The 21757-nt window shown below is 41.3% G+C and overlaps 1 protein-coding gene across 1 annotated transcript in view; it reads right to left on the bottom strand.

Annotated features, from left to right (window-relative positions):
* Positions 1-3191: 3191 nt before the first annotated feature.
* Positions 3192-21757, bottom strand: part of LOC123985861 (alpha-2-macroglobulin-like) — a 37057-nt gene continuing 18491 nt past the window's right edge. The window contains exons 26-36 of the mRNA XM_046073809.1: positions 20289-20445; positions 18647-18721; positions 14463-14625; positions 14179-14366; positions 13888-14100; positions 5920-6038; positions 5559-5646; positions 5406-5474; positions 5218-5323; positions 3670-3711; positions 3192-3418 (exon numbers count right to left, since the gene is read on the bottom strand). Of these exons, the coding sequence (XP_045929765.1) occupies positions 3414-3418; positions 3670-3711; positions 5218-5323; positions 5406-5474; positions 5559-5646; positions 5920-6038; positions 13888-14100; positions 14179-14366; positions 14463-14625; positions 18647-18721; positions 20289-20445 (1225 nt within the window). The 3' untranslated portion in view covers positions 3192-3413. The remainder of the gene's footprint in view (positions 3419-3669; positions 3712-5217; positions 5324-5405; positions 5475-5558; positions 5647-5919; positions 6039-13887; positions 14101-14178; positions 14367-14462; positions 14626-18646; positions 18722-20288; positions 20446-21757) is intronic.

Here is a 21757-nt window from a genome sequence, read left to right as displayed (position 1 = left end):
CTCTGTCTTCTTCGTCCTCTTCGTCTTCGGACTCCATCAGCATGGAAATCTCCTTTTTCTTTTGTTTTTGGTGATGGTGGTACAGCAGTCTCCTCTTCTCAGTGGCTTGCTGACGGCTCTCCCACCTCCAGAACGGCCTGTCACAAGAGCAGATGTTCAGCCAGGCGGACAACCTTAATATCAAATGAAAGTTTTCTTAGTGAAATCTGCAGATGTGACTTGTAACATATTAATAAATATTATTTAAATGTAATTTAATATAAAATATTAGACTTACCTCAATATAAACAAGGTCCTTCTATTCATTGTCGAGGAATTTCAGTTGCTTGAATCGCTGGTCTAGTGCTGAAGAAAGGAGGTAGATGCTGCTGGGCTCCAAACTTAAAATTGCCATCTGCTGTCAATCTCAGTGATGAGGGGTTTCTTCAATTCACCGTTGGCAGGGCTGTCATCCGCCTCCGGTGACAGGTCGTGTTTCTTCAGGTTGAAGAGCATTGGCACTGTTGCAGATAACGACACGTTTGCCTCCTGTGACAGTAGTTCTTGTGAGTGTTAATAGGGGCCCCAGTACTTCTGCTCTTTCCTGTGCCAGTGTCCATTGGTCTGCTTTCAGGTCCAGGGTGCGATCTCCTTTCTTCGTGATGCTGGAATCTGACAAAACAGCTGTCACTGGCCATCGTTACTCCACCATTCGGTTAAGCATTTCACATGTAGAGTTCCAACGAGTATCGAGAGTTTGTGCTCTGCAACGTTCTGCTGCGTTTGTTTCTCTTTCGAGGCAGCTGTAGCTTTTGCACTTTTTTTGAAGTGTCAGACCCCTTGAACGTTGCCCCATTTCTCCGGTTCTCGGTACACAGTTTCATATTGCTGGCATTCTCATGAACAGCTACTCGTTTATAATTTGGAATAGCAAAGGCTTCCGCCGCACTCCAAGCTGTTTGCAATGTCGCTCACTTCAATTACTTTTGTTTTCAAAACAACAAATCCTACTATAAATGATTTTCATCATTCCCGCAATACTAGACAGAAGTACCACATGTACTTACTGTGTTGACATACTTTCATTTACTTTATGATAGCAACAGTGGGCTACAACGTGCCTAAATAACTGGACAAACATCCAGGTGACTCTCACACAGGAGACTACTTATAGCAGTCACTGTGTACAATGTATGTTCATTCACTCAGTGTGACGGCTGTAATTTTGGGGAGCAGAATGTTTACAACGGACATGGCTTTGAGATGGGTGGGAGAAATAAGACAGAAAATAAGGAGCATTTTATTATTAGATAGCAATATTAGAGAGATGCAAGAAAGGTCATCAGCTGGAATAAAACAGGGACACTGCAGTTTAGGGCCAGATTTTTAACCCCTAAGCCAAGAGGCCCATGGTAACAGTTTTAAGGGCGCACATGCTGGGTAAAGTATTAGTTTGGCTGCTACATGTGTAGGCTCTGTCGCTACACTGGATAAGTCAAGCTTCAGAATGGCGAGATGTGGGTACATCCGGACAGGTTGGCAGTTATTCGCAAGGCTTCACCAGTACCACTAACCTGAATGATAAGACATTTACACTCACATTCACATCTATGGACAAGTTAAGAGTCGCCAATTAACCTGTATGTTTAAGCACCTGAAGAAAACCCAGGTAGGCACAGGAAGAACATGCCAACTTCACACAGAAAGGCTCCAGTTACCTGCAGGGTCAAACCCAAAACCTTCTTGCTGTGAGGCAACAGTACAGCACCTTGTCTGTGAAGGTTCTCTGTCAACCAGGTCATAGCTATCCTACGAAGGTTGAGGTCAAGGGCAACTGGACTTGGTTGAAGATACTGGAAGACGTTTCATCCCTCATCCTAGACACTTCAGTTCTGACTGACTGGCAGGGAAACTCAGCTATTTAACCTCTGCTAGGATCGTCTATACAGTGGTCATGGTCGTTAGAGCCACCCGTGGCCAAGTCTGAACGACCATCGTCGGTATATTCATCTGAAGCCAAGAGGAAATGCAGTTCAGCTTCCTGAGAAGTGATGAAAGGACAGCATTGTAAGTGGGGGATAAGTGGTGGCGTAGACCCCCTCCCCTGTTCAATGACGGCTTCTCAACCCTGGTGTAGATGCTTCCTTGACACCTCTTTCAAACCATCCATCTTCTCTGTCTAAAATGTGCACCTGGTGGTCCTCAAACGAGTGTCCTCTGTCCTTCAGATGTAAGTAGACTGCAGAGTCTTGACCTGAGGAGTTGGCCCTTCTGTGTTGAGCCATGCGTTTGTGTAGTGATTGTGAACATCTTCTCGTGTGAACTTGATGTTACTGTCCACAGAGTTGATGTGTTCTGTGAAGGCTTGCACTTCTTGGGTTTTAATTTTGACCCAGGTGTCGTCCACATACCTGTACCAGTGGCTCTGTGCTGTTCCTCTGAAGGAGTTGAGGGCTTTGCTCTCCACTTCTTCCATGTAGATGTTTGCCACAATAGGTGACACTGGTGAGCCCATGGCACACCCATGCTTCTCTCTGTAAAATCCTCCGTTATATTGGAAATAGGTGGTGTTTAGACAAAGGTCGAGTAATATACAGATCTGGTGAGGGCTGAGGCTGGTTCTGCTGTCCAGGGTGTGGTCTTGTTGTAGCCGTTTCCTTACGGATTATATTGCTTCCACTTATCACCCACTTACAATGCTGCCCTTTCATCACTTCCAAGGAAACTGAACAAGCATTTCCTCTAAGCCTCAGGTGAAGATACCAATGATGGTCGTTCAGACTTGGCCACAGCTGGCTCTAACGACCATGATGACTGTCGTTACCACAGCCACTAGTACTAACGAACCAGCGGTATAGACGATCCTAGTTAACGATCCCACAGAGGTTAAATAGCTGAGTTTCCCTGCCAGTCAGTCTGAACTGAAGAAGTTACTTGGATGAGGGACGAAACGTCTTCCAGTATCTTCAACCAAGTCCAGTTGTCCTTGACCTCAACCTTCGTTGGAGTCCACCACCTTGTCACCTTGTGAAAACAATTCTGTGACTTTCAATACCACAGCTTCTATAAAATACTATTAAGTGTTTGTCCTGTTCTGTGAGTATGTTCAACAACTGCTGCTAATAATAATTAATGTTTTCCATGTATCTAATATAGCTTGCATAAATATAGAAATAATAATAATAGTAATAATAGAAACATCAGAGGCATGGTAATGACAACAGTAACATTTATTTGTGTGACTCTTCCTTACTGGCAGTGTTGGGCAAGTTACTTCCAAAATGTAATACATTATAGATTACTAGTTACTGTCATTTGAGAGTAATTAGTTATATTACAATATTACTGTCTCTGAATTGTAATGCTTTACACTACTTTTGCGTTGGTCTGCATGCAAGTCAGTGACGACCTGACGACTGACCACACTTCACTCTTCAAGCTGTAAAAGAAAGAAAAAAATTTATATATAATTCACCGTGAAGACTTACTGTCTCAGCAGCTGTTAGTTTTCTTTATTTTGTTTTAGGTTTCAAAAAATTTATAACAATTCATTTTATTATTATTGGTAAAATTTGACATTTAAAACATTATAGGTTATTGTGGTTGGGGTTAAAATGTTTTAGGTTTTACAGTCATTAAAGAACTTTTTTAATAAACGTAGTGCTTGTGTATGTTATTACAGACTGTTACCTGCAGCACAAGGGTAGATGTATTCTGTCTCAGCCTGGTCACCTGAGAGGAAAAACAAGAAGTAGAAGAGACATTTATTAAACAAACAGAAAAAGAGTCAAACTTTCTTATATGTTCAACAGTCCAAGGGCCTGTGTCCATCAAAGCGTTTTTTCAAGGTTCGAGTCTCTAAAGTAGCTTACTAATTAATGTTCCCTGCAGAGATAAATAAATAAATAAATAGGGCTCAGATTAGGGGTGTAACAGCACACGTGGGTCATAAAAACAAGTCAAAAAGATATTTTAACAGTATTTTGAATAAATATTCGATGCTGAAATATATCACTTGGGGGCGTGGGTGTGGGGTCCTCGCCTAGAAGACTTTGGGCATTTAACACTTAATTTCCTGCATTCTGGAGACATTTACTGCACCAATTTAAGGTGGAAATGTCTTTATTTATATAAATGCAGTAATCATCAGCTTGTTTAACTTTTTTGGACAATGCACATTTGTTTCTTCTATATTTCAATTGCATTACATTTCTTGTTGCTGTTTTTCAGACCATTTTTAACAAAACCTTTCAAAAAGAGACATTCTGATTCTGACCTGTTCCCAGCATCCCCAGTATAAATGACAATAATTTTAAATGTCCCGCCCCATCCAGGCTGTGATTGGTCGGTTTACAAAAACTGACATTGACGAGCTACAATCAGCACACGGCTGCTTGAAAGGCACCCAAGCTTCTCTTCTCTCTCGTCTGTCTCACTGACAGAGAAAGTCCCAGTAGGCCAAAGAGTAAAATGTTGAGGTGCTGTCGCACTTCAAGCACTTAAACTGAGTTCATGTTTGGGGGTCTCGGTCTCAATCTGTTCAGTCACTCAAACTATATTGCGCACCATAGTGGCTGATGGTGGAGAAGTGCAGACATCCTGTCAGTCATGCGGTGCGCAGTGTAGTTCATTAGGAAAATATGTTAATTTAAGTCTGTTAATAATAGTACTAATTACAATGACAAATACATTATTTGTGATTCAAAATAATGGTTGTTGGTAGATTAATTAGAGACCCCCATAGATGCATGAGTTTTCTGCTTCCATGGGAGCTCAGACCCTTCCTATGGGAGCTGAGCTTCCACTGGCTCCCATGTAACTCGAACCCTGCGTTTTTGACCAGCTGAAAACGCCACCTGCTCTTCTAAAAAAAAACGCCTGGCTGGGAGCGCTAGGGTGTGCTTTGGAGGCGCAGCATTTTTTTTGGCTGAGTTGGTTGCTATGATACATAATATCTGTGGAGGTGATGTGCTGCAAGTAGGCTATATTTTACTGAATGTAAAAATGTCACCACAAAGTAGGGTAGGCCTTCTGAGTCAAGTGCTCCCATTGCAATGAATTGAAAAAAGCTGGCCTCAGGAAAAAATGCTTTGGTGGACACAGGCCACCACACACTTACACACTTACAGACATTATAGAAAATATTGTTCAGGTTGTTGTGCAGCTCTGCTAAGGAGCAGAGTTTGTGAGTGTGGTCTCTGTAAATGAGCGTTAGAGAGGACTGAGTATCTGACTTACTTGGCTGGTAGTAGTCATAGATCTTGACCACGGCTGGCTTCAGGTTCTGCACTGGGAGCTCCTGTAGGAGGTCTAAGCTGTGGTTGATAGGTATGTCCTTCGTTAACTGTTGGAATAAAAACAGACGACACGTCAGTCACAAATCTGGAGAGCATCATCTATTGTTCCTCACAGTGAATCCCTCTCACCTCCGTTATGTACACCAGAACGTGATCTTCCTTTTCTTCAACACGATCCACCAGCAGGGCACCTTTGAGCTGTGAGGAGACCACATTCAGCTGGGTCGTTTATTGAACACTATTCATTTCCAACTCAGGTTAAAGTCACTTATAATAACTCACCCTCCTCAAAGACTCTGGGTCTGGGACAAAGCCAGAGAGCATTTTGATGTCCAGGATCACCATGTTTGTAGTGCTTAGTCCACTATATCTGCAATGCAGCCAGAAAAATGTGACGTTACTCAGACTTCATCCTGTTCTTCATAGTTCTAGTAGTTGAATGCAGAGACAGAAAGCCTTCATTTACAGTAAAGATATGTTTATATATACCAGAATACATATACAAATATACCAGTAATCATTTCTCACATGTCCGTCCACCAACAGTCTACAGTAGCTGGTAGATTCAGAGGATTGTTTGTCATAAATTACAGTATTCTTCAATCATTGCTGTAACATGGATCTAGTGTTGTTGATTACTTACAGGGACTTTAGCTTCAGAGTGAGTTTGGGTCTGAGAGATTTGCAGTCGGCCTCTGGTTTGACCTCCACACTGAGAGTGGTGACAGCAGCAGGAGTTGGGATGTTATAGTGAAGAGAGATCTGGGAAACAGGTACACAAGGAAGGTTTAACAATCATAAGAAGTGAACGGGGGGGTAATAATAACTAATCTTAGCCCCCCACTACAGTAGCCCTCCCAATATTTTTAACACAATCCTTTTGTAACAATTTAAATAGTTTGATAATGTAGTTATTATAATTTAGGTTCAGGAACAAGACCACACCTCTCTTTCTCTCTCACTAATCCAACCACACATATATCATCTCTACATCTCTACAAAATGGAGCTGTCTATAGCTACCTGGTGTTAGGTGCGCTTTGTTTTGTTTTGTTTTTGTGTGTTAACTCAGTTTTCGGCTGTGATTACCGGAGCTCTTTCACCAGAGAAGAGCTCATGAACATCAGGGGAACAACTCCAGTGGATTTATTTCCCACTTTTATCGTCATCAGTGGAATTATTGGACATTTTGGTGAAGGGCTCTCTCGTTATTGTTCGCCAAGTGAAGTGCCGTAAGCAGAGCAAAGGTGAAAAAATCACACACAATTAAGGCAATAGGATTAAAATGTTATGTATAGGCCTATATCATTTTTGTGCACTTTTGGAGTGTTTATTTTGCATCTGCATTTCCTCAGAGCTCTGACTGGATTTATGTTTATCATAATGAAGCTCTGCAGTAGCTCTGAGTAACTGGAGATATGAATTGAGTATACAGGTCTTTATTTTCCAGATTATTCCCCTACAAACGCATCTTCTGCTTTCATACATGGCATGAAAATGTTTTATTAAAACATAGAATCAACTCTGGAAAGGTAGTTGGGATATAATGATATGAAGGGCAGCCCTGCTAGTAGTCTGTTGTTTTCTTTTATAAACACCAGCATATTCCTTAATCATAAAACGAGAGATATATACATCTATATTTTACAGCATTTAATGGCACTTTCCTGCTGCTGTTCTCCGCCTCTGCTCTGCCTGTTCTCTTTCCTTCGTTCTCCTGTGCATTTTCTCTCCATACTGCTCGGCCACGCACACTCACGCACTGATTGAACGTTGTGTTGATGTGCGTGTGCATGCGACCAGTCGCGTGTGATGACCATAGGCTGTATATATAAAGGTGATGACAGAGATCATACCAGTTAAAAGCGATCAGGAGGCTAACGGTCTACAGGTCTGAGGGACTTTGGTTGATCTGTGACAGATTCAACTTTATGTATTCTCTTTTACAAAAGTCTGGATGTCATATTTGACGTGCGCACTTCGCGAGAGAAGTGAGAGAGTGAGATGCGCCTGTTGTGTGGATTCACCTGCTATTAAAAAAGCTTGCTTTGTCATGGCTGCCGCTGGTTAAGTGGATAATTAACGGCAGGCCAGACTAGTCCGACAGCCAGTCCGCGAGTTCAGTCTCCACAACTTCTTCTTTTTTACAGTGTCGTTTGTCAGTAACGCGCAAGACAATAGGCTTCACTAATGGACCAATGAGCAAACACTATGTGCAGGTAGTACTCATGGGAGTTGTAGAGTCATAGTGTCACATTGAAATTCGTTTGTTAAAAGGCATAAGCCTTTTGACAAGACTACAATTTTTCAGCAAGCTAAAGTGGATAGTGGGAGTGACTGTGTTACCCGCCACGGCTGAAATCCACCCGCACTTGGCGGGTTGGCAGGTGTTAATGTCAAGCCCTGGCCGTTAAGATAGGGAAAGAAGCTGGGTCGCTCGTGCGCCTCTGCCAGCGGGCACTCCACACACCAATACTGGCAATATTTCTCTCCAACGTGTGCTCACTATGCAACAAACTGGACGAACTTCAGCTTTTGGTGGGGAAAAACTTTTATTCATCTTCTGTTCTGTGCTTCACGGAGATGTGGCTGTGTGGATCAATACCGGACTCTGCACTGCAGCTGGCTGGCTTTCAACTGTACAGAGCGGATCGCGTCACAGAGCTCTCCGGCAAAACAAAGGAGGTGTCTGTTTTTATATTAACAATGGCTGGTGTACCGATGTGACAGTGATTCAGCAGCACTGTTCTCCTAATCTGTAATTTTTAATCAGAAACTGTAAGCCGATTTACTCCCCCCGTGAGGTTGCTTCATTCATTCTGGTCGGTGTTTACATTCTGCTGCACGCTAACATGCACAACGCATGCTGGCCGACCAGATAACCTGTGTGGAGCAGACAAAACCGGACTCCCTTGTTATTGTTCTTGATGACTTTAACAAAGGAAACCTCTGCCAAGAACTCCCCAAATACAGACAGTTTATAAAGTGTCTGTTGCTCCACTGGGTCACTCTGATCATGTCATGGTCCACCTGATTCCTGCTTACAGACAGAAATTAAAACTCTGTAAAGCTGTTGAGGACATCAAAGAAATGGACCAGTGAAGCTGTAGAGGATCTTCAGGCATGTTTGGACTGCACTGACTGGGGTGTTTTCAGGACAGCTACCAACAATCTGGATGAGTTTACAGAGGCTGTGACGTCCTACGTACCAGGGTGAGTTATCACAATGACAAACCCTGGTTCACAGCTAAGCTCAGACAGCTGAGGTTGGAAAAGGAAGTGGCATTTAGGAGTGGTAACTGGGCCAGGTTTAAGGAGTCAAAGGACAGGTTTAGCAAGGCGGTGCGAGATGCTAAACAGCTGTATGCGGAGAGACTACAACACCAGTTCTCAAGGAATGACTCTGCTTCTGTCAGGATTCAGACAGATCACCAGCTACAAACCTAAACCCACTCCATAAACGACTCACGCCTTGCCCACGAGTTGAACCAGTTTAACTGTCGCTTTGAAAGACAATGGGACAGACCTGACAGCATCCCCGTCACACCACTGACCGGCCACAGTCCACCATCTCATCCCCCACCTCCTCCCCCTCTCTTACCATCCTGGAGAGGAACGTCAACAGACTGTTGACCAACCACGCAAAGTAGCTGGCCCGGACTCTGTCTCCACATCCACCCTGAAGCACTGTGCTGATCAGCTGCAACATTTTTAACACCTCACTGGAGTCATGCCATGTGCCAGCCTGCTTGAAAGCCTCCACCATCATCCCTGTCCCCAAAAAACCAAGGACCACGGGACTACAGACCCGTCGCCCTGACCTCTGTGGTAATGAAGTCTTTTGAGCGCCTTGTGTTGTCCCACCTTAAATCCACCACAAACCCTCTCCTGGACCATCATCTCCCAGGACCTCAAGTGGGAGCTGAACATCACCTCCCTCACCAAGAAGGCCCAGCAGAGGATGCACTTCCTGCGGCAACTAAAGAAGTTCAGCCTGCCAAAGACAATGATGGTGCACTTCTACACCGCCATCATTGAGTTCATCCTCACCTCCTCTAATACCATCTGGTGTGCTGCTGCCACTGCCAGGGACAAAGGCGGGCTGCAGCGTATCATGCGCTCTGCAGAGAAGGTGAAGGTGGCTGCAATCTTCCTTCTCTTCAGGACCTGTACGCCTCCAGGACTCTGAGGCGAGCAGGAAAGATTGCAGCTGACGCCTCCTATCTCGGTCACAAACTGTTTCAGACTCTCCCCTCTGGCAAGAGGCTGCGTTCCATCATGACCAAAACCTCTCGCCATGTCCCAGGCCACCCACTGACACTCCGCCCTTTCAAGTAATACGATCGTCTCTGCACATGTAAATATCACTTCTTGTCATATCATGCACAAACCTGGCACATGGCACATATTTGTTGTTAATTTGTTGTTAATTAGTTGTTATTTGTAAATTGTTGTTGATCCATTGTTATTTTTATTTTATTATTATTTAAATTTTTTTATATTGTCAGTTGCTATTCTTCTGTTGTTATTATATAACTTGCATTTGTTTATTACATATTTATATATTTCTATTTCTACATCTATTTAGGTCAGCTGTATGTCTGTCTGCGTGTTGCACCTTATCACCAAAGCAAATTTCTTGGAAATGAAGCTCCTTCTGATTCTGATGAGCCTATCTAACCCCTTGTTTCTCAGTTCACAAGTATTTACAACCTTAGCCTAGTTAACACGAATTAGAAGCTGGTTCTAAGCCCCTCTAAGATTTGTATGATGATCAGTCCTTGCGTTCATAGTACCATCCATTTCCACGCAGCCAGCTACCCATCCACCGCGCTCCGTTATCACGTTCCTCAGCACCACATTGTCTACTATTCTCCATCCAGAAGATGCGGCTCGACTCCACCAAACACACACAGGTCGTAGCCGCCACTGCTGACTTTAGGGAGAAGACAGCTCTTTCACGCCCAATGCCCGGCTTCCCATGCCACAACCATTTCCACTCAAGCGTGTACTCAAGGAAAGGCAATTCTATTCCACCGGACCGCCGACAAAGCTAGGGTTTTCCAGCTTTAAACAACTACCTCCAACGCTTCTCCATCTGGCCCCTCACTTCTGCATTCCTGACTCAGCACCAAGTGCACCCGGCACGCTGATGACTTCACGTTGCCGCCCACCACTGTAACACAAACAGCTTTAGCACTCACCTCACAGCGACAGGTTGTATCATGTTTCCACCCTCAACCCCTTCCGCACACTTTCAGCCTTACAACACTCCCCCGTTTCACAATTCTGTCAGGTAAGTATCTCAAGCCAAGGCAATAGAATGGTTTGCATAACTCCAATGATTCAGGATGCAAAGTTTCAAGTTGCCGTTTCCTCCACAGCTATTCCTTTCGTGGCGCCACCCGCACAGAACCAGCTGCCCACATAACCCCACCCAGTACGGTTCTGACCACGCAGAAAGAAGTTTACAACCGCTGTGTAATATGTCAATTCACCAGACCCCCTTTCCCCATTTCAACGCACCAGCCATACCGGCATCACCACCAAGATATACCCGAAGATGATATCTCTTTCCCCACGGCACCATCACACCAAGCACCAATAGTCTCGTCCTCAGTCTAGATCTTTTCGTGCACCATGCAACCAGCTCACACGACATCAACCTCAACCATTTTGCCAACCACTGCACCTGGTCAACTTAATCCGACATTACCAGCACTTTGATTCTGGAGCTTCTTCTTATTGGCGGATCTTGTAATAGGTTCACATTACTTAACCGTCTGCGCCAAATTTGGGCGCAAGAGCAGCACATTTTATCCACTTTCTTTCATTCCTCTCTCTCAACCTGAAAAACTCTTCCCAACCCGAGAAACACCATCATATTTCTAAGTACATTCTAAACTGGCTCCTCTAGCGTACCAAGCAACAACTTTTCTCCCTAGTTGGACACTTACATTTTGCCATCCGCATCTTCTCAGAAGTCAGATCCTTTCTTTACCACTTATCGTCCCTATGTGTCGCATTTCTGTCACTCCACGATCACTCCATGCTCAACGCTTGTAGTTGAGATGAGATCTTCGCTTTTTTTCTCAGAATTTCTATTCCTTTTCACGACAACCACTTAACCCAACCCGAAGACATCGACCAATACACCGACGCAGCACCTTCCACTGGAATTGGCGGCCACTACGGTGGCAGAAAGTTCACCTCAGAGTGGCCGCTGCTGACCGTCCTCCATCTCCCCTTCCCCCGCCCTCTACGAGCCGTACCCCACAAAATCGCTGCTATTCCTTGGGGGGCTTACATGGTACACAAAGCAATTTGTGGTCGCACCAAAACCTGCTTATTGCTGTTGTGAACAACCTGTGAAAGCAATTATTTCATGGCAAGCGGAGGTGAGGCCGTTTTATTAAAGACCTGGCGGACCCAAAGAGTGGGGGTTATGTACGAACACAGCTATCTCCAAGCCAAACACCCCAAAAAAGGAGGGGTTGGAACCAGGCCTGCCACATCAAAAACCTTATTTCCAGTACTGGTTGTAAGGTTTTCAACCATAAAAACCACCATCTCCTGTGGAGTTAGGAAAACTGACTCCACTCAGGACTGTTAAAATGACAATTTAAGCTTGCACCTCTTCCTAAACTAGGGCTGCAATAAATTAAAGTCGAAACTGGCTCTTCAACACACACACAGGCTGTTATCAAACATATGTATGCGTCTGTGGAACTATGTGACCACAGATGCAGTCATAAAATGCTTAATGCATAAAACACTTTGTGATATTGAAGAGACAACCAATTTCATTTCCTTTTTACAGACTTAAAGAAAATCGATGTACCAAAAGTTAAAATGTGAAAACGGTTGAATAATATGGTACATGCTATGGAGTCCATTTTACCGGCTCCTGGGCCAAGGATTGAATTAACTATAAAGTTAAGTAATCAGAGTTATTTCCAGCGGTGGTGATGGCGCAATGGATAAGACACTTAACCCCTAGTTGCTCCAGAGGTGTGCGACCTCTGACATGTATAGCAATTGTAAGTCGCTTTGGGGTTGGAACCAAGCCTGCCACATCAAAAACCCTATTTCCAGTGCTGGTTGTAAGGTTTTCAACCATAAAAACCACCATCTCCTGTGGAGTTAGGATAAAAGCATCAGCTAAATGAATAAATGTAAATTTCCAGGTTCCCTTCATGAATACAGTGTCCACAAAAGGACAAAAGAGGGATAACATGCCATTGTTCTTAACTTCATCTCCTTGTGCGTCTTTATCTATTACTGTCTGTGTTTTATTATTAACCTGATGCCATGCTACAACTACTTTCTTACCTTTTCTTATTAAGAATATTTAAGCATCAATAATGTCTTGGAAATCATTTAGGTAGGCGGTTCAGTCATCTGCTATGACTATTATAAATTGTGTTGTTTAAAGGCAACAGTTCTAATCGTTAAGGATTCTCCAGTGTTTTTTGTCTTAGCAGGAAATTTGACCCAAGTACTTTTCGAGCTTTAACTGGGATGAAAACTTCCCCAATTAATTTGTTTCATCTCAGCAACGTTAATTATTTTCACGAGGACTCACAAACCTTCAGTGAATTTATCTTTTGTTTAAAGTTATTAGGTCATTTAATTTATGAAACATTTGATTGAGAAACAAACTTTCTTTTAAAAACCTTATCTTGGTTCAAATGAACTTTCACTACTCCCAACAACAAACGGAGTTGGAGTCAAACGAGCCAGTTACGCCACTAGTATCCGAGAGGGGACACCCAACTCAGAACACCAAGCCAATACTAACCGCCCCGTTCGCAACAAGAGTTTCCTGCAACCACAAGCCAAAGTCGAAGGACCCCAGGCAAACCCTCTGGCAGAGACTCTGTCTGAGGTACGGCCGTACGGCGTACCAAGCCCGCCGAGAGGCCATGAATGCAACGGACCGAGCCAGCTGTTGGCCTTCGAAGTAATGGACGGCTAAAGAAACACCAAGCAGTGAGGCAAACAAACTCTACAATCTGTGGTCAAAGTTGGCGTCCTTCAGCCCTGAAACCCATAGCCTCAATTTAAACAAATTTTCGAGTGGTCTTTGATTGTGTCCAGCCTGAGGCACACCTGTGCAATACCCATGCTGTCTGATCAGCATCTTGATATGCCACACCTGTGAGGTGGATGGATTATCTCGGCAAAGGAGAAGTGCTCATTAACACAGATTAACAGATTTGTGAACAATATTTGAGAGAAATATAGACCTTTTGAGTACATTGAGATAGTCTTTGAGTCATCTTTGAGTTCATCTCATGATGAATGGGGCCAAAAACAAAAGTGTTGCATTTATAATTTTGTTCAGTATATTATTATTATTATTATTATTAATATACCTTAATTGGCATGGTCTTAGTTAGTGAAGTACCCTTTCTTTAGAGCAAGAAACTGCCTCTGAATAAACAAATCATGCTTTAAATCATTTAAACTGGAGGTATGGTGCTTCTACAGTTTTTGTATTGCTCCTGGGATGCCAACATTAGGACATGGTTATGTTAGCAGTGTTGTGTTTGTGGTGGTGTATATGTCAAAGAGAAACAGGAAGTGCTGCAGTGACAGTGATCACTGACCTGCACTGAAGCACATGCAGAGCCCTTCACCTCCAGGCTGTACTTTCCTGTCACTTCCTGCAGCAGCTTCTCCTGGTAGAGCAGTTTGTTGTTCTGATTCACATCAAATGTCAGCTGGCCACTGGGAGACTGGACTGTCACTGTGCTGGAACCCTCTGGACTGAACACTGCAGTGGCGTAGAGAGCCAGAGCCTGGAGAGCCACCACCGTGTCCTACAACACACAACACAACAGTTACTTTATGGGCTTGGATACAAATTGAAACAGTGACTCCAGCTGTCTGGGCTGTACCTGTGTAGAGGAGAAGCCTCCATAATAGTTCTGCTGGCCCGTCAACCATCTGACGATGCTGGTGGCGGCGCCCAGGTCTTCAGCAGTGGGAGAGCCGCTGAGTCTGGCCAGCAGCACATAGGAGCTGATCTCCACAGACAGAGAGGCTGACGTTTCTGTCGCTGTCTGAGACCAGTGGAGGAAACCTCCTAAAAACAGCCATCCACAAACAGACAAACAGGTACAGGGTGAGCCACATTCACAGGAATGAAGCCAGAAGGATTTCCTTCAGGAGGATGACTCACCTTGGTTTGATGCAACAGTGTCCAGGTGCTTCAGAAGGTGAGCACGGGTCTCCGTTTCTCCTGCCAGGGTGAAGACGTACGCCAGCAGAGCTGTAGTGTAGGTGTTGCTGAGGTCACTGATGGACTCCCTGAGACAAGACAGGCTCTTGTTCACCACAGGATCCTATAACAGATTCAAAGAACACATTATAATAAATGATGTCAGGACTCAACTGATTTGATTGAACTAAACAAGCAAGTTTATTCTATTTTACAATATAGACATTGACTGCTCTTTAATCTAATTCTTAATTTCAGGGAAACATTAGACAAGGGACTTCGAGGCAATAATTTTAAACAACAGTGCAATGTGAGCTTTACAAAGTGAGGAGACAAAGAGACCAGAAATTATTTACCAGTACCTGTAACCTGAGTATAAAGAGGTAGGAAAACAACATAGACCAAATTAAACCACTGCAACAGCTTCCAACAATTGTCTTTGTTAAATGGCCAATAATGCCAACCAACAGGACATGAGCTTCAGTATGGACTGGTTATTATTTATCATGCTTTGCTTTTGATGCTGAATGTGTTGCTTTCTATTTTTCTGTTCTGTCTGTTCTATGGTTGTTAATAGGGATGAAACGATTACCGGTTTAACGATAAACCATGGTAAAATTCACAACGGTTATTATTATTGTACACATTTTAATTACCATGATAACCGGGTTCAGTTATCACACTATTGAAACTCTGTTGTTTTCTTTAAATTTAAAAAGCTTTTTCTAATGTGTTTGTTTATTTACTGCTCAAAATATCAATATTATTTATATAAAGAGTACTTGTACTGAAACTAGGCACCTCCTGTTGTTGTTTTTATAGCTTTTTATTAGTTCCAATAAATCATTTTGTATAGATTTAAAGACTGTGCTATATTCTTTGAATGTTAATGAGAATGCTTTCTCTCTAAGAAAGGATTCATAGTTAATTAATTGACCGTTACAATCAAATAAATCCCTTAAGAAGATATTTCTATCGATCCCGTTTTGTAAATAAAGTGACTTGTTCCTCTTAGTGATGCATTCATTATTCCATATAATAGACCTGTGTGGAGAGAAGTTAGGAGAATAACACAGCTTCCAGGCCAAAAGAGTTTGTTGATAAAATCGGGACAGTTTTAACGGCAACTTTGTGATATTATAGTTACACTTACACAAGAATTGGAACTTTTTTGAAAATGTTATTTGGGATAAAGTACCATAATGAGTCTGGTGCTTTTAAACATTCTTTTAACCATTTCACCTTGAAGGTGTAATTCTAGTCCCAGAAGTCCAGAAGTTCAAAGCCACCTTCATCTTTAGATCCAGAGAGCACCGCTTTTTTAGACTTCCATACAAAGTTTGTGAGTACGTTATTTCTGTCTTTGCATTTTGAATCATGGACGTTGAGGGAGAGAGCAGGGTAAACAAATCTTGAAATCCTTTCTGCTTTAGTCAGGAGAATTCTACCCAGTGAAACCACAAGTTCAGTATTGTTTTAGTCTTCTTCAATTTAGGAAAGAAGTTAAGTTGTTGACGTTCCATGTAGTCCTTGCAGATATGAATAGCGAGATATTTTACACGTTTCTTGACAGATATATTAAACAATTGCTTCATCAGTCTGACACAAACATAAAATTTCATCACATTTAGATTTGTTAAGAGTTAATCCGGAAGCAGCAACAAAATTGGTCAATTAGGAATATAGCATATTCAGTCTGATGTTTGTCCTTTAAAAAAAGAGCTCTATCATCAACTAACTGCGTCTATCTAATTTCCTTACCAAAAATAGACACACCGTTAATACTGGGATTATGTCGAATATGTAATGAGAGTAATTCAACCACCAGTAGGAACAAAAAAGGTGAAATAGGACAGCCCTGGCGAACTGACTAAGTAACTTTCCTTTCCTGTACTTAGTAATTAACTAAGTACAGGAAATCTTTTTGTGGTATTTAGGTAAAATATAACACAACGGTCGATATTTTTATAAAACAGTAGATATAAAGTTTGGTCCAAAATCAAATGTTTGGAGTGAATAGGAAGTACTGGTCCACAGTATCAAATGCTTTATAGAAAACAAGAAATATAGTAATAATCAGAATAGTCCAGCAAGTCGAGAACAAGTCTTATATTTGAACTTATGTGATGTTTAGACATAAAAGCAAGGTTTGTGTTTCATCTATGATCTCATGAAGACCTTTTTTAACCACAAAATTTTATAATCAACGTTTAAGAGAGTTATAGGTCTCCACTTTTCTATCAGTAAATAATCTTTATCAGGTTTGGGGAGAAGTCATATTAAGCCTTGCTTCATACTTTTTCATACTTCATAGTTATTCTTTGAATAATTCAAATAGAGGACTTTCAATAATGTCCCAAAAATGTAAATAAAATTCGACTGAAAGCCCATCATTACCTGCCGATTTCCCTTTTTTCATTGAGCAAGCAGCCTCTGAAATTTTGTAATAGGTTGTTCACATACCAGTTTAAATTGTTCAGATATAGTTGACTCAATAAATCTATCACAATCAGTGACTTGAGTATTTGACTTGATGTCCAAAGGATTAGAGGTGATGTTATCATTAATTTAAGGGTATTTACATTATTTCTTTTGCAGTTTCGCTTCTCTAAAGCAAAGAAATAACTAATAATAATAATAATTTTCTCTCCCCTTGTTCCAACCATTTTGCTCAGGCCCCTTTAGTCATTTCAGTATACATTTTCTATTTCCTCCTTAAATTTTTTCATTCTTATTTCTTCATTTTCTGAAAGTTTATCTTTTATCAATAAAGAATTTAATTCATCCACAATACTGATTTCTTTGGCTATTCAATTATTTTTTATTTCTTTACTTCGTCATATTGCTATTACTCTGATTTTGAACTTGAAATATTCCCATTTTTGTATGCGATTCATCTCATTGATACCAAATATGTTTTTGCAGTTTTTTATCATCACAAAATCCATCATCGTTTAATAATGTATTATTTAGTTTCCAATAGCCATGTAAATTACTATTTTTTTGTTTTGTTCCTGCTAAATGGATTGAAAATAATTTATGGTCCGAAAGTGGAGCATAACAAGAGGAGATATAAGCCATAAATCAATTCTAGATTGTAAGGATCTATTGGCATTACTCCAGGTGAACTCCTTAATGTCCAGGTTTATAAAACGCCAAACATCTATGATTGACAGCTGTTCACAGATAAATGCAGTACTTCTGAATCTTGAATGTGGAATTAATCTTACAGGTATTCTATCAACAAAATCATTTGGAGCATCATTAAAATCTCCTCCAATGATAAAATGTGTTTCCTTGTATTTGTTTATAAGGGCTTTCAGATATGTGCAAACTTTTATAAACATTGTTTTTGCTTGACTTGTATTGTTGTAGCTACATAAATTGCAAACAATATATAAAAGGTATTGTCTAATTTGAAAATAAAATTATCCATTGACCCTCCTCTGACATCAAAGATTGAACTATGTCTCCTTTAAACTTGTTAAGGAGAATGGCGACACCTGCTGATTGTTGAGAGGAATGACAGAAATAACATTGATCACCCCATTGTTCTTTGCAAAACTTCACATCACAGTCTATCGGGTGTGTCTCTCAGTATTTTTTCGTCCACTGAACATAAACATTTATTTTCTTTTGGTGCTGTCACAGATACCTCTGACATTAAGGGGTATTATTTTTAAGGAACAAAAATAGAAGTCTGTCATATAAATAATAATGTCATACATTTCTAGATATACCAGAGGTCACACGCCTCTGAAGCTACTAGAGGTCTTTCTCAGGGACACATTGGTGGATGTGTCACAGTAGGAATAGAATCCAGGTCTCTCATACCCAAGGAATGTGTCATTAATTGTGCCATCGCCTACATACACACACGCACACACGCACACACACACACACACACACACTAATCTAAATATAATGCTTCAGTATATTTTTGAAATTTTGCTCCATCATCTACAGCCAGTACGTATTGAGATAGTATGTAAAACAAAAACAATAAAAGAAAACCTAACATTTAAGAACATGTAAACTGGAAAGACATTAAAAAATGCTAGAAAATTTGGTTTGGTTTGTGTCTTGTAAAGACATTATTTCCTGTTTACAGCATGAGATTTTTGGATTGCAATCAGTCTACTCACATTTACGGACGTATTCATCTCCAAGTAGGCAGCAGTGATGTAAGCACTGAGAGTCACTTCATCAGACACACCACCCTGTAGAGAGGAAGCATCATGCAGACGTTACCATCACTGTAGCTCCAACACACAGGCGCCAGATTCTCAAAAGTGATTTTCAGCACAGCTTTACATGCAGATTGCAAATGTTGGCTGTGTCCTGTTTCACAAAAGATTTGTTTGCCCTACAGAGCTCTCGCACGCTCATGCATGAGTCACAATTATGGCGAGTGATAATATTCACATTTCAGTGTGGAATAATAAAAATATACATTTACAAACAGTTTATTAGTTGAAAACATATTAAAGCTAACATAAAATTCACAGTGTGGCTCTGTGAGGAACCCCCCTGCTTCCCCCTTCCCAACGTACGTTAGTATGTGCATTTTGAGTTAGTGGGAGATTCCTGGTGGCAGTGCACATATCAAAACAAAGCAAGCAGCTCAGAATGCTCCAAAATTGACTATAGAAAATGGTTCCAAACCCTAATAAACCCTAATTCTGAATCTCAAATGACTGTAAGTTCTACTAAATCCACACGTCCATAAACGAGTCTGCTGGCCCCATATAGCAAGAAAAAGACAGCCTGGTGTTATGCAGAGTTTTGCATGCAAGCAAAGAATTACATGTACTTCCAAAAACTTGCTTTTAAACGCAATAATATCCTTTGTGGGGTACATCAATGGTGATCAGTGAAACAAAGTAGCCTATATATTTTATGAACATGTAGAGTCGTTAATAATTTTTTACACTTAGTAGAAGTAGCATTCCTTATGATTCAGCAAAAATATGTGGTGATAACAGCGTTTTAATCAATGAGCACAGAAAAGTGTCTGAAAAGGACCTAAAGAGGTGGATGCATAATTCGGCAGAGCAGATGTTGTAGGCTACCTGCCGAGATTTGGATCCACCTCTTTTCTCAGCATGAATTAGCGTTACCACCTGCGAGGTGCATGCAATTCTTGGCAGGCAGCTAGTTCATTTTTTTCTGTTGTGTGCTGTCCACTGTCCTGAAATGTCCCTCCCGCCATGGAGAAACAGCTGCTTTATTTATTTTTGATAATGGAGATTGTACAATCATCTCTGTGTAGCCTATGTGTTTGATATTGTTTTGATAATGTTACATGGTGCTTTTTTAGTAGTGGTAGTGTAAACGCTTATGGTAGAGCAAACTAGAAATAAAAAGCGTCTCTCCTGTCAGTGAGATAGCAGTTAAACTACATGTGTGCTGTTAACTTTGTTTGTAATAGAGTCGGTTTAGGAGTAGTTGGTTGCATCACTACAGGCAATTCACTTACAGAAACTGCCGTAACAATAATAACTAGCCTAACAAAAGGATATCCCATTCACTAGTGCACACCCATTGAAAATAAATGCCCCCCTGCTGAGCTCAATCTGACGCCGGCTCTGCATGAGGGGGAAGTGTTTCATTTTGCAAATCACTGCCTGCATGTTTCTTTTCGTGAAACAGGCCCCAGGCTGGGCAGGCATTAGTTATGACTGAGCGATGAAGAAAGGGGTGGTGATGCTGCTATGAAAAACACCATGTCAGACATTCTTTACTTTAAGTTATAATCTTGACTATTTTCATACTCTAGAGACTGACCTTCATTCTGTTGTTGAAGAGTTTTCCCATCTGCTGGAAACAGCCATTTTCTCGTTGTTTACCATCCAGCCAAGACTTAGACTCTTCAATCTTTGTTGGGTCAATGTAGATGAAAGACTGTGCTTTGGCAAAAGATCTCAGCACAAAAGCAGTCAGCCTGAGGATATTAACACAAGGTCAAACAATAACTGATACAATGAAGTGAAGAGGAAGCACTTGATCTGTGTAATGTTTCACAATAGTCACAATATTCTCCATCGGCGTCGCCATGTTTTGACTGTAGCCCTGAATGTAACTCAACAACAGCAACAAAAATGTTTTCCATATGCAAAAATCTTCATGCCTGTCTCGCAGGTCTTCAAAGAGCAGAGGCTACATTTTGTTTAAAGTTCACGTAACGTAACGCTCTGTGTCCTGCTCAGAGACACTTTGCTCTGTTTGACTGTCTCTCTGCTCCAGGATGCTTCATTCCCTCTAAAGCGGATGTGAGCTGCACTTTATCAGTTTATCAAGTGCTGAAGTGAACATTTGAGTGAAATCATGGTGATATTGCTGTCCGATCACGTGTTTTCAGTTTCGGTTTTCTTCCTCTGACGAAGAGCAGTGTGCTCGTCTCATTGAGTAGACTACAAGTCAAATTCTTTATTTATATAGGCTAACTGTTTTAAAAAAATGGGATAAAATAATAAATGTAGGCTATATATATAATTTACTGTTGCTTTATAGACATACTTTGGGTAGGCGGCAATGGGGGGTGGGAGGTTTAAAAGCCCCCAATGTTTTAAGAGCCTGAAAACGCCCCTGTTCTAAACACTAAATGCTTCAGGTCATTAGCTAACATAATTAATGCATTAAATAGAGATCTTTATGCACATTCTTGTGTGTTCATATTGCACACTGGTGGTGCAACTGTGCAGAAGTCACATTTTCCATAAGATGCGAATGTTTGCAGGATTATGCTCAGCATGGAGCTAACAAACAAACTTTCTTTTTCTTTTACATATTTGCTTCCTGAAGCATGATGTGTTCAAAATACGTTGTGTATTTGTTCCAAAGGTATGTTTGCATTTGCAAAACAAAATTCATCAGTTTATTAATGGTGTTTTGTATTTGTATGTGTTCAAAGAATCAAATCAGCATTTGTAAAACATGTGTTGTTTGCCAAGTTTTTGCAGAAAGTTAGCTCCAAAGTGCAGCCACATCATCTACTCTGCTGTACGTTTTTGTTTTTCTTGACCTCAACCGTAAAGGTGACACACCATGTACATATGATAATTCTTTGGGAATGATCGATCAGTCATGTGACTATAGTGCAGTGGATAAGACACATGCCTTTGGTGTGAGAGACCCGGGTTTGATTCCAACTGTGACTCATGCACCAATGTGTCACTAACCCCTAGCTGCTCCAGAGGTGTGCGACCTCTAACACACATAGCAATTGTACTTTGGATAAAAGCATCATCTAAATG

Source organism: Micropterus dolomieu, linkage group LG17, assembly GCF_021292245.1.
Source record: "Micropterus dolomieu isolate WLL.071019.BEF.003 ecotype Adirondacks linkage group LG17, ASM2129224v1, whole genome shotgun sequence".
Classification (NCBI taxonomy): Eukaryota; Metazoa; Chordata; class Actinopteri; order Centrarchiformes; family Centrarchidae; genus Micropterus; species Micropterus dolomieu.
This window is presented reverse-complemented; position numbering and strand designations above follow the sequence as displayed.